The sequence below is a fragment of the Lactuca virosa genome, chromosome 9, assembly GCF_052849685.1.
Source record: "Lactuca virosa cultivar CGN04683 chromosome 9, Lactuca_virosa_CGN04683_v6, whole genome shotgun sequence".
NCBI classification, from domain to species: domain Eukaryota; kingdom Viridiplantae; phylum Streptophyta; class Magnoliopsida; order Asterales; family Asteraceae; genus Lactuca; species Lactuca virosa.
This window is the reverse complement of record NC_136434.1, coordinates 2,200,835-2,224,916: the sequence shown is the minus strand read 5'-3', so window position 1 is coordinate 2,224,916 and position 24,082 is coordinate 2,200,835. Positions and strand designations below refer to the sequence as shown.

Sequence of the window (24,082 nt, the reverse complement as noted above, 5' to 3'; positions counted from 1 at the left end):
CCAGGGTGTTGTTCCTCTGGGTTTGCAACTTCTGATTTTCGTATGTTGTCGCCGTTCATTACTGATTTGGGTATGTGTTTGCGACTATTGATTTTGGTCGTTATTGTTTTGGTTTACACTTTTGCACGCCAAGTGTTCACTGTTTTGCCTCCTCATCTTGGGTACTTTCTAGGTTGTGTGCTCTGGTTTGATCATAGTTGGGGGAAAATTATGAAACAAGTTCTACTGCCTGAATGACCATCTCTAAGTCTAGCACGTGAAAGTGAAATACAAAGTTACTAGTCTTATAATTTCAGTATTGTTGTTTCTATTTTGATTGATATCTTGGCACATTAGTTTTTTATTTTCTTTCGGTGGTTGACATGAATAGAAGTTCACGCCTAATGATTCACTCACCTATTACAGTTGTGACAATGATTTTAGTCCCTTTAAAGACCAAGGACTCAAGACTTTTCCGTCTGTAGTCTTCTACAATTAACAGCTTGGTGCAACTTTGCAAGATTCAAATGGTGTGTATATAGTTTGTGTTCTCTATACTATACTAATCAATTCAGTTGTATGTTACCGTATACTTGATTGGATATGACATATTTTTTTCTATAGTTATTTGATCGTAATACAAGACATGGAAGAATGGACTAGTGACAAACGATTAACAATAAGGTATCATCAAAAAATTTCATGGACGCATATGACAATGGTATATTTGAACATGTATGTCATTCTAAACATCTTTTCTTGTAAAATTTTAACTTATTTTTATCATTTTTTAATTTTTAATTTTTTAAGACAGAAGGCAATTATGATGGCAAGCGGAGAAGCTTCAAGCCTGCAGTTTTATCTTTGTTCCAGTGACACCCCATGTGTATTGACTTTCTGTTGACTTGAATTTAACTTTTATTTAATGTGCTATTAACTTTTTTTTTAGGTTACAATTATTATGTTCTCGGTTTGTTCTATCCAGGTGGAACTTTCTGGTCATGTTACCTTAGTAGCCTCCCACTTCCTTTTCAAATTTGGCTTGGTGAAATCTAACACAGTTAAATTAATCTTTCTGGAATTTTTAGTGCCAAAAGAGTTAATGACCCAGCAGGGAGTGAAAATGTGCAATATTTGTATTGAATATCAATATGAGGCATCTATTTTCAGCAAAAAAAAAACATAGAGTTGTGATAGATTTCTTTATGTCTGTTTAAAAATATGATCAACTGTGTAACTATTTCTAACTACAGTTTTGCATACAAATATCTTCATTTATTAAAATGTAGATGATTTTGACTGTCGTACGTCTATGTGGTTTCACTAATAGTTCCTGTCAAAAAGTTGTAAAATTAGCTTATTATTTTAGATATTTTGTACTTTTAACAATTTTTTTTCTTACTTAATAAAAATGACTTTTTGTACTTCAGGTTTGGTACTGCACCTGGCTCGGAAGGTTCCAGTGCCACAAAGGAAGTGAAGGAGCTGAAAAAGAAGGCTGCAACATAGAGGTTGTTATGACCATATCATCAAATAATAATAATTCACCATAAATTAAAAAGAAGATATTATTTTGACATATAATCATATCATTATATTCTTTGTTTTCAGATTTGTGATCACATAAGTAACACCCACCGAAGAAGATGACAAGAAGAAGGTCAGACTTTGTAGGTTTGGATCCTCTTCAAGTGTTGATCCTCTTGTCTTCAAGAACAGAAAAATAACGCAAGGGCACTCATGAAATTTTCTTTATCAACAATACTTTTTTTTAATTCCATTTTGCAATATTTGAACATGCATGTCTTTCTAAATGTCCGTTTGAACAACTCTTTTGTTGATATTGGATTTACAGTACTTCCTCTTATACCGCTAAAGTTGGTGTAGTGTCTCTAAATTTTTTACATATGGTAAGTTTCTATTATAACCGGTGGTTCAACAGATTTGACATATGGTAAGTTTCCATATGTAAACAATTGTGGTCAGACACAGTTCTTTTAGTTTTAGGTAAATATGAAGACATTAGATAGATTATTAGGCTATTCCAACAAACAAAAAGTGTTCACCACTGACTCACTCAATAGTTGAAAGTAAGGATCAATGCAACCCTGTATTGAAAGTAAGGATCAATGCAACCCTCCTACTTTCTTTTAATATAAAGTATGTATTGAAATAAAAGGGTGGAAAAATTAACATGGCTAAGTTTGGTTTCTAACGATTAAATTTATTATCAAACATGGTTTTCTTACTTTACTGAGCTACTTAAGAAAGCCGTTTCAAACATATTTTAAGCCCAGGGCGAGATAAAAAAAATAAACCTTTAAAATACACAAATGTCATCAAGTTTTTATAATAACTCAATAATTGAAAAAAAATTTATTTGTACTATCTTCTAAATATAACAATTTCTATAAAAAAAAATTGGTCAATTTAAAAGATAGGTCTTGGACGGTCGCCCCTATCGCCCAATCTTCAGGACAGACCTAAAACTTAAAGAACAAAAATATAAATTAACGAAGGTTATTAAGTAGCATGTTATATATTCTTGTAACAAAATGTTATCTATTTTGGTGTGAATTGTACCTTTTTCCTTGCAAGTTAACTTACATATTTAGTTTCATGAAATACAATTTTGCATGATATTTCTTTATATATAGTTTTATAGTTTGTGTAGTTTCATCTTTGAAAAAATAAATTATTATTTTTTCTAAAATTTTAAAAAGAATTTTATATATGTCATAAATAAAAGTCCCAATATCATATTTAATGTCTAAAATCTATATATATATATATATATATATATATATATATATATATATATATATATATATATATAATTTCAAAATATCTGTTAGAGTCTTATTTTTTTTTCTTTTAAACTTTTTGAAGTTTTAAACAGATTTATAATAATTTACTATTAACAAATTTTAAAATCGGTCGTTATGATTTACATAAAGTTTCATTTTAAAGACAAAAATGCTAAACCATTGTACTTATGCATTCATATTTATTTTTTTGGTTTTTGTCTCTCTCATGTTATATTAAATTTAATCTAATATAGAATTATCATTTTCATTATATTTTTTTTGGACTAAGTTGTTTAAATGGCCTTTGTGGTTGACATAATTTTACAGATTTAGTACCAGCAGAGACAGAACTAGGATTTTAGTTAAATTTACATTAAAATAAAATTATCATTTTCGGTATACTTTTATTTTTTTTAGACTAAATTGTTGATATGGCCCTTGTGGTTGGCATAATTTTACAGTTTAATTAATAGCATGGACCGAACCAAAATTTTAGTATAAGGGGAGTTTCCATTTATCAAAAGTTTTTAAAACTAGCTTGTTGATAATTACACAATGACCGTTAGGACTACTAAGACTAGAGCAATACTTTGATTTTTGAAGTTGGTATGGTCTAAGTTTAATATATAATCGTCTAATATCATCATCACGTTAGTGAATTGAATGTCTTACAACTAAAACTCTTTCTCTATCTGTGATCACGAATCAAAGAAGCTACTGTTAATTGTCTAAAATTTGGCACATCATTCTTTTCAGGTTCCATATCAATCGACTCTTCGATATTATCATTCCTTTCGGCTTGTAGGGTGCGTATTATGAACATCGTCTTTAGTATTATCACCCGTTGGGTGCAATAGGTCACACATCTTTTCTTTTTGAAAAAAAAAATCGATGGGTTTTTATACTATGATTATAACTAGCGGAAGTATTGTTTTTAAGTAAGTTTGATTATTGAGATCTTTAAATTTCATCAATATTTTATTTATTTACAAAACTTGTGACAAGATTTACAGGCCTATGAATTGCATTACGTCGAAACACCTAATTTCTAGGGCAAAAATGCAAATTAGAATCATAATTGCCAGCATAATTCGAACATGGGCAAAATAGTCGAAACATCACAACCCCTTATAACATATTCAAAAAATCTATAGCAACTTGGGAAAGAACTCGAGTTCAACAAATGCAATGAGCAACCAGATTCCAAATACAATTAAAATGGTCAAGATATAAAGTAGCATCCACTATCAGAGGTTCTTGTATTTTTTCAACAATCACCCACCAGGAACCAAATAGAAAGCAACATAATTAATATTTTTTTTTATCTAGAATAACATGGTTCTTGTACTTAGTTTCCCAACGATATAAGATGAGATCATAGTAAACAACATTTACAAATCATAAAAACAAATATCAAAGACACATAATGTGATTAAGTTCCTAGTCATTTCAAAATCCTAAAAAATAACAAAAAAGGGTTTATTTTAAACTAAAAATGGTAAAAATTTACCAATTTTCCCATTTATCTTCAAGTTTTGGTGTTCAAGATACCATAAAAAACAGATGGCAGTAAAAATGTTGATGAAACATTGTATATTCCATATCAATCACGACTTGATACGAAACTAAGCAAAAGAAAACAAAAGAATAACCAATTCCCAAGCTAAACCAACCAAATATACTTAAAAAGCATAAAATCTATAAGAAAAAAATGCGTATTCTTTTGTGTTAATTTATTAACAGCAGATATGTACCAATTGTAACATCCAAAAAATTTAGAATAAAATTTTCCTTTTGAAAACACTTAAACCACACAATTGAATTGTTTCAAAACCAGTTACAGTGATCAAATCATTTTAACATCAAAGTAAAATTCATAAATAGCCAATGCGGAAGGGTGTGGTTTACCGAGTCTGTGATGGCGAAGATGATGGATTGATAAAAAAAATCCATCAATGGTGAGGATGATCTAGTGTTTGGCGTTAAAATATGTACACGGGGACACAAATCAAGAGGGGCTCCTCATCATAACCACACTTATAATTCAATTTCTTTTGAGGATCATCACTCACGCCCTAGTAAGTTCTCCCATGTTCACTGATTTTGTTTTAAGTTACCATGTTCATCATTTTTCTAGGTAAAGGGGAAGAATCATGTTTATTGTTTATAAACCAATGATTTATTTCTTAGTTTTAATTCCTCTCATACCAATCCTTATAATCAAGGAAAAAGATAGTCATACTGACCTGGAATCAGATTCACAGAAAAAGGTTGTACACGGAAGTTGTTTGATGAAATTTATAAGAGAGACATGATTTATTGAACTCAATGATATATGGGTATTTGAATATGTTTTTTTCTGGAGGTTCTTTGGAATTGTTTGAGAAGATGAAAGGTGAAGAATTTGAACTAGAGGAGAACGAAAAACTGTATTATATTTTGGTGTATTCATTTATGATAGAATTTATATTTATTTATGAATAGCATTGTATTCCTTTGTGAATATCAATGTATTTATGTGTAAATGACTGTATTTATTTATGAATAGCAGTGTATTTATGTGTGATCAATGAGTGTATTTATTTATGATTAGGGGTATTCATTTTATGAAGAAATGATAATTTTCACACTATTTTTATTTTGTATTTATTTATGAATAGCAGTGTATTTATTTTTGAATATCAGTGTATTCATATGTGAATGACTATTTATTTATGAATAACAATGTATTCATGTGTGAATGAGTATATATTTATTTATGATTATAGGTATTCATTTATTAAAGAAATGATAATTTTTACACTATTTTTATTTTTTGATGAAAAAAAAGGCATTGGATTATTTGTAAATTGATGTGTATTCATTTTTAATTTGAGTAGTATTAGGTTTTTCGAAGAAAATTTCCATTTATGTATACAGGTGTATTTATTTGGGATTGGATTTATATTCATTTTTTGAAAAAAAAAAGCATGAAATAGAAGAAAATTTTAATTTTTTAAGAAAAAAAATTAATTGTTTTTTCAAATTTAAAATAAATTTTAGTAAAAATGTTTTTTATATTACATTAATAAGAAAAATAAAAAATCGAATATTTCTTGTTTTTGGTAACTAATCCTAAATTTAAGGGAATTTTATTGAATTTTATTTTATTTTAATTTAATTTAAAATACAATTAGTAATATGCATTTATATATTGATTGGTCCAGAATTGTTCTCGCGTTCTCAACCTTTTAGGTGTTCTTATTTGATCATTCACCTATATATATATATATATATATATATATATATATATATATATATATATATATATATATATATATATATATATATATATATATATATATATATATATATATATATATAGAGAGAGAGAGAGAGAGAGAGAGAGAGAGATAGGTTCAGGTGTTTAAAGTAATTATTGTGTTATTGTATGTCTTTCTCAATCTCCCACCCGATAAAGCCCTAGCATCCTAGAGGGTATCGACGCTTTTCCTTCCTTATAGCCACCGTTGCCGACGACCACCACCAAACCCTTCCATGTTCATGTGTTTTTCTGTCAACACATCGAAGCCGAAGATAATCTCCGCCGATGATTCCACAACTTGCCGGCGCAAAAACCAACGAAAATCGACAAAGCACTGGAGGCCGATGCTGAAGGAAATTAAGGAGGACAGCATGTACAGACGAAGCCCTGAATCAACGGCCTGAATTTGCAGAAATTCTGAATAAAATCAACAGCGTGCACAGACGAAGCATTGGCTGGCTAACAATTTTTTGGGACTTGCTTTCTGCATTCAGGTTTGAGTTTTTATCATTTTATTATTTTGTATCTCATGTATGCCATGATGAATGTCGATACAATCTGTTTCACTTGGAGAAAAATGTCGCTACAATCTGGTTCAATTGGAGAAAAATTCAGCAGTCATTAATTAGTATTTAGCTGATCAATCCAATTGAAATTGTCTCAATGTATTGTTGGAAGGGTATTTTTATCCATGGGGTATTGCATATATGTTATTGTCTCTTAAAATATGTCACGGTTTGGTGTTGCTTTGTTCAATTATTTGAATTGCTAATTCTTCTTGGAAATTGTTAAATTGCTTAGGGTGATATACAATTTAAGGGCTCAAATTGTTAAATCACTTATTAAAGAGTATGAACTTTTTATTTTTTGTTGTTTACACATTTATTTCATAAAATTCATGAATACGTGTTTGTTTTGTTACATATATGTTTCATAAAACTTGAATATGAACTGCAGTTTTACGAGGTGAAAGATCGATTGTGTCATATATATAGAAGCAAGAACCAAGTTTACCCATCTCTAGTGGTGTTCTGTGGCAGGAAAACAGAATTGGGTATGTTTCTTTTGATTGGGTTTTACTAGTTAAATAGATAAAAAAATATCAATTCTCTTGATGATCTTATTGTATAGTTGTGAATTTTGATAGATATGCAGTACATTGTGATCTAAGGGAAAGAAAACATAAACGTGTGGTACAATTCTTGAGATTGACATGAAGAAGATAAAAGGAATCATGAATTCCAATTCTGTTGGAATGGAATCATGAATTCCAATTCTGTTGGAATCTAAACTACAATTTGGTTTTGTTTTCACAGAAGTTGATGCTTGAAGAACGGACCGCAAAATTGAAAGTGATTCTAATCAACATTATTCTTTTAGAATGTAGTAGTGTCGTTGTTAGATTTTGATGTTTTCTTTCCGGTTTTGAAAGTTTTTTTTAGTTTTATTCTTTAACAATAAATGTAATTCTTAACAATTGTTACCCGTATTCTATAAGAAATAATGTATTTTTTGTTTTTATTATTAAATTAATTGTTCAAGAATTTGTTATTCTACAAGAAGTTTTTAAAGTCATGATCAAGAAATAGGTTCAAGAATAGTTTTATTATTTATGGTTCAAGAATATTTTTAATTTTGAATATACTCAAAAACATATTCTGTTAGAATGTCCGAATTAAAAGAATTATAATTCGTAAAATTGGATTTTTAAAATTAATAGAATCTATGATTCCTTAAAATATGCAATTTTCCTTTATTAAATCTATATTAATTGACTAAAATACCCTTGTAATTAAATTAGATGATATTTTTCAATTATATTTAATTAGATAATATATATTAATCACTTTCTTAAAATAAATAAAATTGATTGGCCCATATTTATGCATACAATAACACAATAATTACTTTGAATAGAATAATCTAAGCTTTTTATATATATATATATATATATATATATATATATATATATATATATATATATATATATATGAAAAAGCATGTAATATAGATGTAGTTAAGATTTTTCTTGATAGACATAAACTTCAAAAAGCTTTGTCTTACTCTATTTTTGGTAAAGAACAATGCTGATTAGTGGTAAGTGGGAGGTGTGTCGGAGGAAGTGAATTTGGAAAGGGGGTTGAGCAGATGAAAAAATGTGGAGAGTGGCGACGATCAACGTGGGAGATGGATGCCCCGTCACTACCCCTAGACAGTGAAGAAGCCACGACAAAGGACTTGGCTATTACTAGTACAACTTCAGTCGTGGCTAACCATTCCACCGCACACACTCACACATCACATCACTCTCTTTTCCCATCTCATTTTCATTCATTAAATACAAAAACGCCACTCTCTCTCTATGTACATGGTTACATAGACTTCCTTTTACCAATCTTTTATATACTACATACTATATATAGGTCTATACGTGCATTTGAGTTATTATAAATATCAAATACTGCCCAATTTGTGTTTGTGTTTTGAAAGGAAAAAAATGGGAAGAGCGCCATGTTGTGAAAAAGTAGGGTTGAAGAGGGGAAGGTGGACTGCCCAAGAAGACGAGATACTGTCCAATTACATCCAAGCTCATGGCGAAGGCTGTTGGCGTTCTTTACCCAAAAATGCTGGTACGTATGTATATATACAGAAGTGCCTTTCAAAATGTCTTTTTTGATTAAAAAAAATGTTCTTTCTGGTAACATGATTAAACATATATGTGTAGGATTATTGAGGTGTGGCAAGAGTTGCAGGCTGAGGTGGATCAACTATTTGAGATCTGATGTAAGGAGAGGAAATATATCAAAGGAGGAAGAAGATGTCATAACTAGGCTACATGTATCTTTAGGTAACAGGTTAGTCATTAATTCATCACCGCTCTCTATACACTATACATCACTAATTGCATTAAATATATGTATTTAAACTTATTGCATTATTCACATGATATAGTTTTTCCTTTATTAATAAAGCCCCCCTGTCTTTTCAGCCCTCGTTAATTAAATTTCTATATAGACATCGTATTTGGTTTTTAAAAATAATGACAACAGGGTTAGCAACACCCATACAATACACAAAGTCACTGGAAAACCAAAACACTCTTCTCTTGTGTAACTCACATCTCACCTCAGAAAATGTCAAATATAATCAATCGCTAGAAATATTATAATATTTTATAGTCAGCATTTAACATGCTTCTTCGCAGGTGGTCTTTGATAGCTGCCCATTTGCCTGGGCGAACAGACAACGAAATCAAAAACTACTGGAACTCCCACCTCAGCCGGAAAATTATCCCTTCAAGAAAGTTGTCAAACTCCCTGCCAATGCGAATCCCATCTGACCTACCATCACACACCTTCAACAAACGCAAAGGAAGAACAAGTCGGTCCACCATGAAGATCAACGAAACTTATAGATCCTCGTCAAGTAATACTAGTGCCAATGACCATAAGGTTGTTCTTGCTGCGACTTCATCAAAGGTGCAACGGGAACAACCTATAAAACAACAAACCAAGTTTGTCAATAGTCAGATTCCCAAATCACCATTGACACAGCATGCAGATAAAGAAAGCGACTATTACGTGGACCCTAGTGCCGCTAGCTATCACCGGTACTCAGAGGATGGACAAACCATGGACTATTGGCCTGAGGATGTGGAAAGGCATGAAAGCGGAGATGAGTTGGTTTATGAGGATATCCTTAGCTTTATTGACGTTAAGGATAAAGACGGGTTAATGAATCCGAATGGGGTTTTGTCAACAGAGGAGGAAACCGAAAAAGATAGAGTCTTGATGGATGTTGCCATTGGTGAGGAAGAAACACCAAATGGAAGTGAGTCCATGAAAACCGTAATTGGTGGAAACGAAGGAAACAATACTGCTTCCATAGGAAGCGAAAATATGGAAGTTGGTGGTACAGCAAGCTCATCAACAGATTCCTGTAACACGGGTGACTGGGATTGGAATTGGGATTTTGATGTTGAAGAAGGTATAGTAGGGTTCGGGGGTGAGGAAGAAGACAACATTTTGACATGGCCATGGGAAGGCACAAAAACATATGACGGGACCATGGAAGGTGATTTTGTAGGGATGCATGCATGGCTTTTCTCTTAAACAAGTTATCTTTTGTTGGCCTATGAACTGTCATGTTGAAATGCCCCCCTCGATCCTATGGCTCATATTGCTAATGATGAATTCGAAAATTAAGTATACATTTAGGAGGGTGTGAGTTTTTATTTACGATACAACGATACCAGCGACACAACTTATTGTCCGTTTGACTTCTCATTCGTTGTACATTGATAACTATATATATATATATATATATATATATATATATCTTAAATCGTGTTATAAAAGAGACAATTATTAAATGGTTGAAATTAAAGATTTATATTAAAATACTTGAATCTAATACACAAAAGAGAAATATGAACACCGTTTTGTGTTGAACAACATTTTCTCTTTTTGATTATATTTTTGTGTAAATGGTTTTTGATACAATGTATTTGTGTTTTATAACTCATCAGAAAAGCATTGACTAGTCATATACATCTTCAATCAACCATGCAAATTATGTCATATTTTTACAAGACTTTCACATTACAATATTTTATTTATTTAATACTTTTAATCATGAATGTCTCCAAAGATATTTTTTGAAGAATATATTTTGATCGTTTTTGACAATGCTTACTATATAAATATAGGTTAGTCGTATTCAGTTAAAAAGCCCAATAAATCAATGAAAATATTTTCGTGAATGCTAAGGAAGAAAAAAAAAGCTCAAGTAGATTTTACGTTGCAATTCATTTAGCATTTTTTTTCTTTTATTTTGTTTTATTTTATTTTATTTTATTTTTTTGAAATTATGGTATTCTAAGTATTTCTATGTGATTCAATATAATAACTGGGTCCATCAATCATAAATTTTATTCTTTTTATTTGCTATTTAACTTTAGCTATCTTGTCTCATTTGTGGTACATAATTTCAGTGGAGGGGTAGTAGAGGGGTGGGTTAAGCCTCGGGATGACATTATTTACCAAAACAATAAATATTGATCCTATTAATTTCTTCTCCTAACTATGATATAACCAATTCTTGCATAAATATAAGGTCACATACATCATTCTAACATTAAATGAAAATTTTTAGATAGTAACCGCAACAAATTAAACATATATTATTTCCAATTTCATTCGTAATATCTTCCACCATCCAAATACACCACATATATAAAGAAACAAAACATATCAACAATCCACAACCTATATGCAAATTTCATATTACTACAAGTTTCAAGACACATTCACATAATACTAATCTCCTATTTAATTTCCTTGATTCTAGTCAAATAAACCCGACACTGATTCATTATCCCACCAATAACACTAATATTACTATCAAGCATGCAAATTGTCTCCTGTCTTTCGACTTATAACATGTTTTATCTTGTTTATCCTCCTCCTAATTCAACATAAATAAACATGCACCTTAAAAATAAAAATATGGATATTATCATGTAAAAATTTTCCTCCATCTTATGTTTCAAACTTGATTAGCAGCTAAATATACATATGTAAACTATATATATATATATATATATATATATATATATATATATATATATATATATATATATATATATATATATATATATCTTATGGATAATTAGTAGCAAGTTTAAGAGTTGGGAGTTTAAAATTAATATAGTTCAAGATTAATGACTTATCTTGAACCACATTGATTTGAATACATTTTTTATTAGATGTATAAATATAAAGATTCGTCTATGTTGACTTCTTTGTACATTTAGATATTTAAGATCTCAAGCGAACCATAATGCAATAAATACTATAAAATTTCATAGCTTTGACGCCTTTTATCATTTTAATTCATACACTACATTGAATCAAATGATGGGTTTTGAGCAAAACATACATTCCTATATGTGCATGCAACCCTAAATTGATTGGATCTAAGTTTTCTCTATTGAACATGCAAACAATGAACACAATGCAAGAAACCCTAGGATCTACTTATTATAATCGAAATTCACATCATAAGGATCAAAATACATACCTTGAGTATTATATTGTAATAACAATCTAAAACCTTGTAGATCTTGAACTTTGAGAACTTAGTGTCACAAGTGTAACACCTCTAATGGCTCATAAACACACTTAGCAAGAGGATGATTATGAGAGGAGGAGAGAGGAGACAATTTTCGGTTTTTCTTAGGGTTTAGGAACCTTAGCCTAGCTGAAATCCATAAGGGGTTATGCCATTTATATAGTTGTTGATTGCTTAGAGCCAAAGCTAAGGTTAAGATAAGGAAGCCCTAATCCCTTTGCTTAAGGCCTAAGCAGCTCATCGAACCTCATCCTTAAGGCCATGAACAAAATTTCTAGGGGCCTTCCCTAGAGAATTTCATCCATCCCTCCTAGTGAAACATCACAAAAATACGGTCCAAAAATTTTGTTTTGATTATTTATAAAAACCATAAATACCATTTGTCATCTCATAAAAAGAACATAAGTAATGTATCTCAAATCATCATAATGAAATACTGTATCCAAAATCACGTGTCAAATATCAGAGTCTAAACATCCCAGGCTGAATCAATGGTGTGTGCATTATAATCATACCAAGCTCTTCCCCTTACTACCGGAAGTACCTGAAACCAAAACTGAAAACTGTAAGCACGAAGCTTAGTGAGTCTCCCCAAACTACCACATACCATACATATACATGCAACTACAAGATACGGGCCCCGCCCACTCTCATGGAGATTCATGCCCCGCCCACACTCCGATGTCTAGAAGATTTGGGCCCCGCCCACACTCCGTTCTATAGGAGATTCGGGCCCACCACACTCCGCTGTCTAGGAGATTCGGGCCCTGCCCACACTCCGCTGTCTAGGAGATTCGGGCCCCACCCACACTCCGCTGTCTAACATGCATACAAGTATCACACAAATAACAAGTATATCTATTCCTATCAATAATCGCAAAACTATACTCAATAATACTACGAGATTCGGGCCTCGCCCACACTCGGCTACTATGAGATTAGGGCCCCGCCCACACTCAGCTACTAATATATCACATTTATGGGCCGACCTTGGTGCCTTAGACCCGTTCCTACTGAAGGAAACTCACCTCGCAAAGCTGACTGCTGAAATCTCGAGTGAGGAATCTCTGACGGCTGCTCCCACGACTCCCTGGCTATTATTATCACAATAACACTTAGTCAAAACCTGATAATTCTCATTAGGGTAAAACGACCATTTTACCCCTAGTCAAAGTCAACCTTCTGGTTGACCCAACTCGTCGAGTTGCTCCATCAACTCGTCGAGTCGTAGAACCTGAAATCGCGATCTAACTCGTCGAGTCTCCCCCCCCCCCCCCCCCGACTCGTCGAGTTCCCAGGCTACTCATTGTCGCGACACTACAAAAAAATTGCCATTTAGTGGCACATGTTTTTAGTAGCACTTAGTTTTTGTGCCACTAATTTACATTTTTAATGGCACTTTACATATGCCATAAAAGGGAAAAAAATAGTATTAGTGGCATTTAACCTTTTTATGTCATTATATCTGGTATCTTACTCTCGTATCCTCCCTATTTCCCCATTTTCTTAAATATCGATTCCTTCTTTTTGCTGTATAGACCGTCTTCCGTTGAATCTACTTCATTAAACTTCTCTTTCTTTCTCTTTCTCTAAAAAAAAACTCATCGATCACCACCATTTCACATCCTTCTACACCACCTACCGCCTTCTTCACCATCTGTAATGATCTCACCACCTTCTCCACCACCATCATTAACCCTACCCATCATAGATTTTCCCCAATTTAAACAAACGATGCTCAATCAACTGAACTGAAAAGAATAAACACACATACTTCGCAAATGAGTTGCTCATCCCGTCCTTTGTCGTGGCTATCATTCTTCCTTCAACTTCCGCTATTCTTCATCAGGTTCTTTAGGCCACATACAGTGTACGCATATATTTATATGTGTCTATTGCTCTATATGTGTTTACATCTATATACTTATGCATGAGGATCAGTCTTTGTTAATTTCTTTTATCATACGCAAGTTGATTTTTCAGTTTGTCTCTATTGATTATATAATTGATGCTAAGAATCAACATTTTGTAGACTCAATTTCTCAAAAGTTGAACACTAATTTACGATTTGGGATAAAATTAGGTAATACGAGAATGCTTCTAATAGGATTTTTGATGTTAATGTAAATTATTCTTTGAAATCTGGATTTCCATTTTAGAAATGTTATTATCTTAAGGGAGAATGGTTTCATCTATGCTTTAGTATACTTTGAAAATTCATTGTAATATATAATCATTTCTTCTTTTCCTTTGATTTGATGATGTGACAGGAAGGTTAGTTGAGCAAGACTTGAACATGAGGAGTCATTGGGTCTTCTTGGACTATGTTCTCATACAAAAGGTATACTTCCTCAGTTCTTCAATGGATCTTACTTGAATATGATATTACAGGTTCAGTGGGAGGCATAGTTAGATGGTAACTTTTCAATTGTTCTACTTTCATTCTTCTGTGAGGTTGATTTTGGTGAGAGGCGTCTCACTGCTAGAAATCGCTAATTGTTGTTGGTCTTTAGTATCTCTAATTTTGTTCCTGATCGAAATGTATCTTGATTTCATCACATGTTTGATATGTTTAAGGTTTTTTACCTTTTTTCTTGCTATCTTTCCTTTGGACCTAGTCATATATTTCATCCGTTTGTCCACAGATTCTATTTGAAATCTTACTCCTTGTCGAAAGCATGTATAAGAATATAATGAAAAGTTATTCCCTGCTGCAAATTTATATCTCATAAAAGTTCTATATCTTTTCTTTCAGGACTTTAAGATATCTCCTAAGGAAATATACTTCCCTCTTATGGCAACATGATTCACTTATTGAAGTTGTAAATCTAATTTACTTTTTCACATCTTTACTTAAATAGGAGTTTTTACACAGTTTGTGATAATTTTGGTTTGGTTTTTGTTGGGTGTGGCAGGAGTTTAAGGAAGTGCACATTTAAGGGACTAATCCATGATCTTAGCAGGATACCACATCTTGCTTATATGTAAGCATGAAATAATTATTAATTGTTTTATAGATATTTAGCAAAACTATTTGTAAGTTGTTAGTTTGATGAAAATTGTATATTTCAGAGACCTGAGCAGTATTAATCTTAAGGGATCCATACAACCCATGACTTTTTCTGATGATATCACAACAATGTAAGAACACTTGATCTCTTACAGGGTGTTGTTCTTGATTATTATACTCAATAAAAAAAGAATTTCATATGATAAAAGATTGCAGTGATTTGTCAATGAATCAAGTTATTAGAACTATTCCTTTCCGATGTGGTAATTTCTGACAAGTTTGATACAGATGCCTACAACAAGGTTTTCTTTTCTCCTTCTCCTTTTCTTTTTCTAGATATTACTATTTCCTTAGTATATGGTAAAAAGAGTGTGGTTGTTGTTCAATTACAAATTATTCTGACCAATAGTATATCTGATGGCTGGATGGGATTGGACATTGACCAGATTCCATTAAGTCATTCAGTGAAACTTTAGAAACTATCTAAATTGTTATTTGGAATTTCCTTATATGGGTACACATACATACTACCCTCTAAGATTGTTTTTATTCTTTAGTCAAATTACTAAAATACCCTTGATATAAGCACCCATAATGCATAGTCTTTCCAAGTAAATTATGATGTGTGAATGAGTTTTCTGGTGAAGAAACTGGTGGAACTTAATGGAAAGGGAATGACAAGATGAGCCACATCTGGACAGGTGTCGGTGCCAACTTGGAGCTTCTAGAAGGAAAAACACTTTCAGGTATGCTGACCTTGAATGATGCTTGAGCCCCTCTCTTTACTCTTGTTTTGTCTTTTGAACCAGGGTCAGAAAGTCATATTAGAAACTAACTTGCCGTTTTTGATAGTTTTGAAGTTTAGACTAGAAGTTAATAAAAGAGTAAATTACACGAATGGTCCCAATGGTTTAGCGTAATTTGCGCGTTTGGTCCCTAACTTATTTTTTTAACTCGGAAGGTCCCTACTGTTTGTTTTTGTTACACGTTTGGTCCCTGTTTTACTTAAAAAAATACTATTTTTCACTTGATTTTTTTATTTTATTTAAATAAACACACCCCCAACCGCAGCCCATCACCTTACCTTGCATACCCCACCATTTTTCTCTATTTAAATAATAGTCTTTTTAGGTAAGACAGAGACCAAGCGTGTAACAAAAACAAACAGTAGGGACCAAACGGGTAACAAAAACAAACAATAGGGACCATCCGAGTTAAAAAAATAAGTTAGGGACCAAACGTGCAAATTACCTCAAACCATAGGGACCATTCGTGTAATTTACTCTTAATAAAAATGTCATGTGAAAAACCGTCAACCAACACAAATGAAATTCCTTCTGTTTATTTTTTAATTAATTTGGTAGTTTCCCAATTGGGAAAATACTCAAATAACATGATGTCAACTTATGATATATATATATATATATATATATATATATATATATATATATATATATTATGAACCATTTATGCTACTATTGAGGGTCATATTTTGTCATTTGTAGATAACATGTTATTATTTATTTAAATATTATGTTTCTAAATGTTTATAGGTAATTCAAAGAAAATTAGTAAATATGCTTACACTATCCACCTTTATCAATGGCAACATTGGGCATGTGTTCATGTTCTTGCTATAAAGGAGGTATACTCTTTTTGTTATATAGTTTTGTTGTCATTGTTAATATATTATTATTATTTAAATACTTTATTTATATATAATCATATTCATTAAGCACTACATTTGTGCACAGGATATATAAAGTCTTGATAATGATTCAACGCATATGGATTTACCTTTGTTGATTGTGTTGCTTACAATTTTGGGTTGGATTAGTGAGTGATGATGCTTCATATACAGCTTTGTACTTTTTTATATTTACTTAGACATTTTTTAAAGTAATTCAAAATATTGATTAAAAATAATGAATGTATTATTATTTTCCTTGAAGTACAATTAAATTAATTTTTTATTTTATATTATAGCTAAAAAAATATGTTATTATAAGTAGCATAAATTTTAGAATCACGTGCAATTAGCAGTTAAAAATATATACCATAAAAATATTTATTTGTATTATGGCAAATGAAAAAGTGTCATTAAAAGTAGGATCAATTTTAGAATTGCATTAGTTTTTAGCGGCACAAATTATGTGCCACAAAATAGTTTTTGTGTGTTGTGGCACATAAAAAAGCGGCACAAATTATGTGCCACAAAACTAGGGGTGAGCACTGGAACAAGGTTGGCTTTCGGAACCGAAACCGTCTCGGAACCGTCTAAAGCGGTTCCGGTTCCGGTTTTTATTGTTTTGGAACCGCTACCCGTTGGATAACCGTCGGAACCGGTATATATATATATATATATATATATATATATATATATATATATATATATATATATATATATATATATATATATTATGTGAGATGTTAAAGTTGCTGTTGTGATTGCAATTAATACTCGGTTACAGTAAGCATGAAATATAAAACTAATTAATATCCTACATTATGTGTTGTGCACAATTAACTATTTGTTATGTGTTTTAGATTCTGAATCAATTTTTGTATATTGACGGATGATCATCACATATATATTTATAAACTATAAAAGCAAGCTTATGTAATTTAACATGTGCATATCGAAGGTATGTTTTTTTAAACAACATAATATAATATTTATAATTTATAACGTAAGCCATGATCTTGTAATTTTTTGTATAATGTCATTTTTTATGTTTTTTTTTAATTAGACATCGGGTACCCGGAACTGGAATCGGTTCCGGCAGTTCCGGGAACGGTTCCAAATCTTTAGGAACCGATGTTATCGGTTCCGGTTCCGGTTCCAATATGTTAGGAACCGCCAGTTCCGGTTCCAGTAAATTTGGCCGGGTACCCGCTTGTGCTCACCCCTAGTCAAAATTGAAAAGTGTCATTAAATGGTTTTAGTGGGAGCGCTTCTAGTGATACTTTTTATTTGTGTCACTGATTCTCTTTGAGACATTTAGTAGCACCTTATTTAGTATTTAGTAGCACTTTTTGTATGCCACTAAATGACATTTTGTTTGTAGTGCGATCTACCAAATCAACTCGTCGAGTCCCTTCACCGACTCGTCGAGTTCTACCTTAAGCTAAAACGGGACAAACCAACTCAACTCGTCTAGTCCCTCTATGGACTCGCTGAGTTCCCCTGTCTGGTTGAGCCATCTCAATGGATTAAGCTCCTACCCTTTAGATCCAAACTCCATACTTCATCTACACACTGGAAATACACTTTTAAGGGTAAAGTTTCCAACTTTACCCGCTATTAGTCCTTCTTAATGGGTTTAGCTCAAACCCTAACTCTCTAGAACATAGATCTTGGTCCATAAGCCATAAGACTCTAAACCAAAGCGCAGTATAATAGATCTAGGCCTTGGACATCAGTTGGACACGTAAAGTTCCTAGATTTCCTTCCATGCATGGCCTTTTAGGGCTAAATAGGCCATTATAATGTTTTTAAGGTTGCATGGGGCTTCCATGGTCATAAAGTTTACACCTTTATGCCATGGAACCCCTTCTAGATCCCAGATCTGAAATATAAGTCACTTGGGACGTCCAAATCCCAAAGACCAAGGTTCTTGAACCAAAACCTTCATAAAAATGGAAGTAAGTAGATCTAATGAATGAATGATCAAGTTAGAGACTTGATTACCAGAAAGTGATGAGGATTGAACCTTACTTGTCCTCAAGTAAGACAATACTAAAATGAACTCGGGATGAACTATCCTAAGAAAAATAAAAAGAATGGATAGAACCGCGGAACCTGATCACCGTTAGTCAACATGGTCAGAATTGATCTCGTTATTATCCCAAGAATTTTTCATCCGATGATAATGGAACCATAAACCACAGCCAGGACAACTCCTCTAGGGGAGTAAGGAGGGACAGTCAGTCGCAGCCCCAATGAAACATGCATACAATGAAGAACATCTATAGTAGGGAGAAAGCATATGGACGGGCTCGTGTAGAGTTGTTCTTTAAGTGTACACTCTTATCACGAAAGTTGCGTGATCTCACGTCTTCCGGCCACTCTCATATGTGAATGGGTTACATCGCTCGGACACCTTTGTAGGAATCAGTTCACTTAGTGTTGGCCCGAACCTCCCGTAGTATCCGACTCGACAGTCTCCCTAACATCACCAATTTGCGAAAACAACTCGATCTATATACAACAAAACATTCCTAAATAAATAAATAAATAAATATCAAACGCCGGGTGACCAAAATGTAGAAAATTTTGTTCAATAATTGAATCGGTCACCCATCTAAGATAATCGCAGCCTGGAATTTGGTTGAGCTTCTCGATTTTTTTGTTTTTGTTTTTTGTTTTTTTTTGTTTTGTTTTTTTTTCAACTAGATGTTACTTGAAGGTAATGCACTAACATATTGAATTTTTGCTTTTTACCAAGAAAACTTTTTAACTCAAAATTTGGTTCCTAGAAGTATGTAAGTGGAACCGAAAGGGTAATAGTAATAATCCGAATGGTCTAAGTTATGAAAATGACCATGTGTGGAGCATAAAGATGTAAGCTCCTTTTCAAACTTGTGATTTTCCAAAAAAAAAAAATGAAAATGTCCAAATGTGGACTAAAAGACTCTCTAAAATCCTAAGAAAATCGCAAAAAAAATATGGTGATGCAAGGAGACTGGATTTAGATTCTACTCGGGGACAAGCATCAGTGCTTCATCCTAACGGTTCAAACATGATCAAGTGTGATCCTCTCGGCGGCATGGACCGCATGGCTCAAAACATCAATTGCTATAGTATATCCTACAATTGTTAGTATTGCATGCATAATTCTTCATGAAAGCTACATGGCCATGATCACTTACCCCTTTAAGCTTCCAGCATCTGATCCCAAGTATGAAGTCCCAAACTGCAGCTAGTGGTCCCGGTTCGATGGGTGAGATAGCAACAAGATCCTGGACCAATAATGATACAATAATTGTGAACCTGTTCCATGGCATCCAAGGGAGTGAGAATAAACAGATAACAAAAATGCATGAATGCTAATGCCCTAAGCTAAATGTCATGTAAAAATAAAAAGTGAAAAAGAAGAAAATAAAATCTTTTTGGAGTTTGAGAAAAGAAAATGAATGCAAATTAAAGCTAAAATGCTATGTAATGCAAATTAAAGCTAAAATGCTATGTAACCTAAGTTAGAATGCATGAGAAAGAAAAAAGAAAAAGGGAATACCCCACCCCAAGCTTAGAAATAAGCATTGTCCTCAATGCTTGGGGCGAGGTGAAAGTACCTAAACCGGGGGATCGGGAGGAGGATATGGGTATTGGGGGTAAGGGTAAGGTGGAGAGGGATAAGGATGAATGGGAGGAGGGTTTGGGTTAATGGTTTCTTGAGGGAGAAAGAATGCATAGAGAGAGAGAGGGAAACAACCGGTGCGCTAATGAAGAAGAAAGGTTGCATTTCACTTAGGTTATTTGGTCAACAAGTCAATGGAAGTCAAAGCTGGTCAAAGTTGGTCAACGAATCCACGCGGACAGTTCTGGAGTACATGCGGACGATTTGCAGGACACGCGGACAAGTCTTAGAGCACACGCAGTCCGCGTAAAAAGTTCTGTATTGATGCTAAATTCAAAGAATGACGGGGACGACTTGGGTGAGTGCACACGGACCATTTGTGGATCCACGCGGACAAGTCTTCGAGTACACGCGGTCCATTTGTGAACCCGTAAAAATTCCTAAACCTTCATACTTGACCAAAACGAACACCGGGCCTCAAAATTCAACAATCTTTCACTGCAAAAAGGAAGAAGAAATGTGAAATGAAAAAAAAAGATCTTAGCTAAAACATTTATTCGGAATTAGAAAAGATGAAAACATAACGTTTTCCAAAAATGCCTTTCTTTAACGTCTTTGGCGAGACGTCTTCCTTGCTTGCTTCAACACATCGGGACATCCAAATGGATGATTTCAAGAGCATTTGTATCGAAACCCTCATAGAATGGCTTCAAACGATGCCCATTGACTTTGAAAATTTGTCCCGTGTCGATATTTTTTAATTTTCACACCTCTATTAGGACTCTTTTCTTGTATTTGGCTTTATTTTTACGAGAGAACCATATCGGACTTAGACCTTTGATAATAGCAATCGTCCAACCGTATTCGTTCTTGTACTTGTTCAATAAGGTGACTAACTCTTCCCTCTTTGACATGGTGGTAGAGTAGATGACTGGTTGAGCGTCTTCTTTCTCGCGATACGTATCCTTTGAAGGGTCTGACAGATTTAGCGTTTTCGGCTCTTGTGGTTGGTCTATCACTGGAGTTAGTTTCTCAATGGTAGTGGGTGGTTCAAAATCTCTTTCGTTAACCCCCAACACGTCCTCTATAGTTTCATTGACATCTTTCTCAATTTCTTCTTCCTCCTTGATAGCCTCTTCCACTTCTACTTCTTCTTCCACTTCTCCATATAACACTCTTGGGGCATCAGAAATTTTCTCATCTTTCAAAGGAATGGCACATGCACTATGCCATGGGCTCTCTTCAGATGGTAGTTTATTTTGAACTTCCATTATACTTATTGATTGAGCAAGTTGTGTTATTTGTTGCTCTAAGCTTTTGAGGCTAGCTTAGGTTGTTTCCTGGAAATTTTAGGTAGAAGTGGCAATGCTCTTCACAATATCCTCTAAGGACATGCTTGACGTTTCGGGTTGTTGAGGAGGTGGAGGATATGGATGTTGGAATTGTGGATTTGGTTGGTATTGGTCACTTACAAAAAGCAACATGTTCCATAAAAACATCCTTTCAACATGAGAACATCATAAAATATCATACCAACATAAAACAACATGTTAGTTTTATAAAAGCCCTTTTTCGAAAACAACTTCTAAATATTTCATCTTAAATCTCTTTTATATTCAAATCAACCATTTATGGAAAAACTATTTTATTTTCCAAACAACTTATACAAAACATTTTACCTGCTTCCTAATATAGAAAGAACATACCATATAGAAGCATACAAGAATCAACAAAACATTTCATAGAAAATTTGCAATTTATAGCATGTGAAAAGTTTTAGATAAAAGTTATAGTTTGGGAAATATGCTCTCGGTAAACTCACCTTAGTGCAATGCGGGTGATACTCCACACTTCCTACACTTCACCAAGCTTGTTCCTCCAACTCAACACCTAGTATCATTGTTACAAAGTGTCAAAGACTAAGAATATATTTATAAGGATTAACCCGTCATTCTAAGTCTATAATAATCCTTAATTATCCAGTTATAACTCATGGAAACCAAAAGGAACCAAAGGAATGGAACCGAACTCAAAATTCAGGTTAAAAACGACATTCAAAATGAGTCTACATAGAGAATACATCGAGACCCCTTCATGATGCGTCGTGGAATCGCTAACAGAGTTCAAGTTTTGCAAATTTTTCTTATTAAGTCGTTTAACTTTCATATAACATCAAATCTGAAACAATGGACTCATATAAGTTAAAATAAGAAGCTTAATGAGCACATAGAACTCTAATTACACCGAAAATCATTATGTGTGAAGATGGATTGCAGCCAAATTAGTTAATACCAATATAGAACTTAAAACATATGAAATTCATAGGGTCATGGAAGGTTAAAACTCAATCTATGATTAACATTGAGCTCAAAGCTTCTCATGGACTCTAAAGAAGGTTTTCTTCTTCAAAAACTCATTAATTACCAAGCCAAGCATGAATTTCCATCAAAACCTTAAAGATGATGATTAAACTTCATGAGAACATAAAAAAACTTCATACTCATCATAAACCATGGATTTAATATCTAGAATTCCTTTGGTTAGAAAACCCCAAATTATGACCAAAAATCAAGTAAATCCAAATGAGAGTATGAATTGCAATTCTGAAAATGGAACTAAAAACATTAGATAAACATGAGGCACCAAGAATCCCCCAATTAAATGACAAATTTTTTATTTCACCATTGATGGCAAAGAAAACCCCCCAAATCACACCCAAACTTCCCATATCTCGTAACTATTAGCTAGTTGGAGCTTAGAGATGGATCTAGGAGTGAAATTAGAACATAAAACATCACAAATAAGACCTAGATCCAGATTTGAAAGATATAGGGTTTGAAAATCCATTTAAACCAATCTAATCACCAAATCTACCAAGTATTTGCTAGTTGAAGATAAAAGATGGTTCTAGAAATGAAAACACAACATAAAACTCACGTGAGCTTAATAATTGGTAGGGAGGTTTGGATTTACCACATCCATGATGTTCTAGAAAAAAAATAAAAGAGAAAAATGGGAGAACCTACCTCTAAATGCTTGAACTTGAGGGGATTTGACTAAGGCTTCAAACATGAACTTCAAGCATCATAACTCCATACATTTAAGGTAAGAAAATGTCAGTATGGAGGGAGGATAGGGTTGGTTTCATGACGGAGAATAGATTGTGAAGAAAGTGTAAGGTCACACCTTATGATCTGATGAGTCAAACACCACACGCTGACCACCAGCGCCAGCATCAGCGTCAGCGCCAACACCAAATCTTATCAGCGTCAATGTGAACCAATGATCTTGCTGATCTTATGTATATTCAACATTTATACATATATATAGAATATATGTCTGATCCGTAATCTTAGTGATTAGGACTAGACCTTTACTTAGATAGGTATACATCCCTTAATTAGTGGTATTTCATTTATAGTAATCGTATTTAATCAACATTAGGGTGAAACCCTAATGTAATTCTTGGTGATGGTCTTTGTGACCTCATTCTCTTGGTGAGAACATTCTTTCTTAGTGAAAGCATCTTTGTGATTACTTCTGTTCTTTT

The 24,082-nt window shown here is 33.0% G+C and overlaps 1 protein-coding gene across 1 annotated transcript; it reads left to right on the top strand.

Annotated features, from left to right (window-relative positions):
- Positions 1-8,498: 8,498 nt before the first annotated feature.
- On the top strand, positions 8,499-10,434 carry LOC145137247 (uncharacterized). The gene is made up of 3 exons (XM_079071391.1): positions 8,499-8,720; positions 8,816-8,945; positions 9,296-10,434. The coding sequence occupies exons 1-3, from the start codon at positions 8,588-8,590 to the stop codon at positions 10,200-10,202; spliced, it is 1,170 nt and encodes a 389-aa protein (XP_078927517.1). The 5' UTR covers positions 8,499-8,587; the 3' UTR covers positions 10,203-10,434.
- The last annotated feature ends 13,648 nt before the right edge of the window (positions 10,435-24,082 follow it).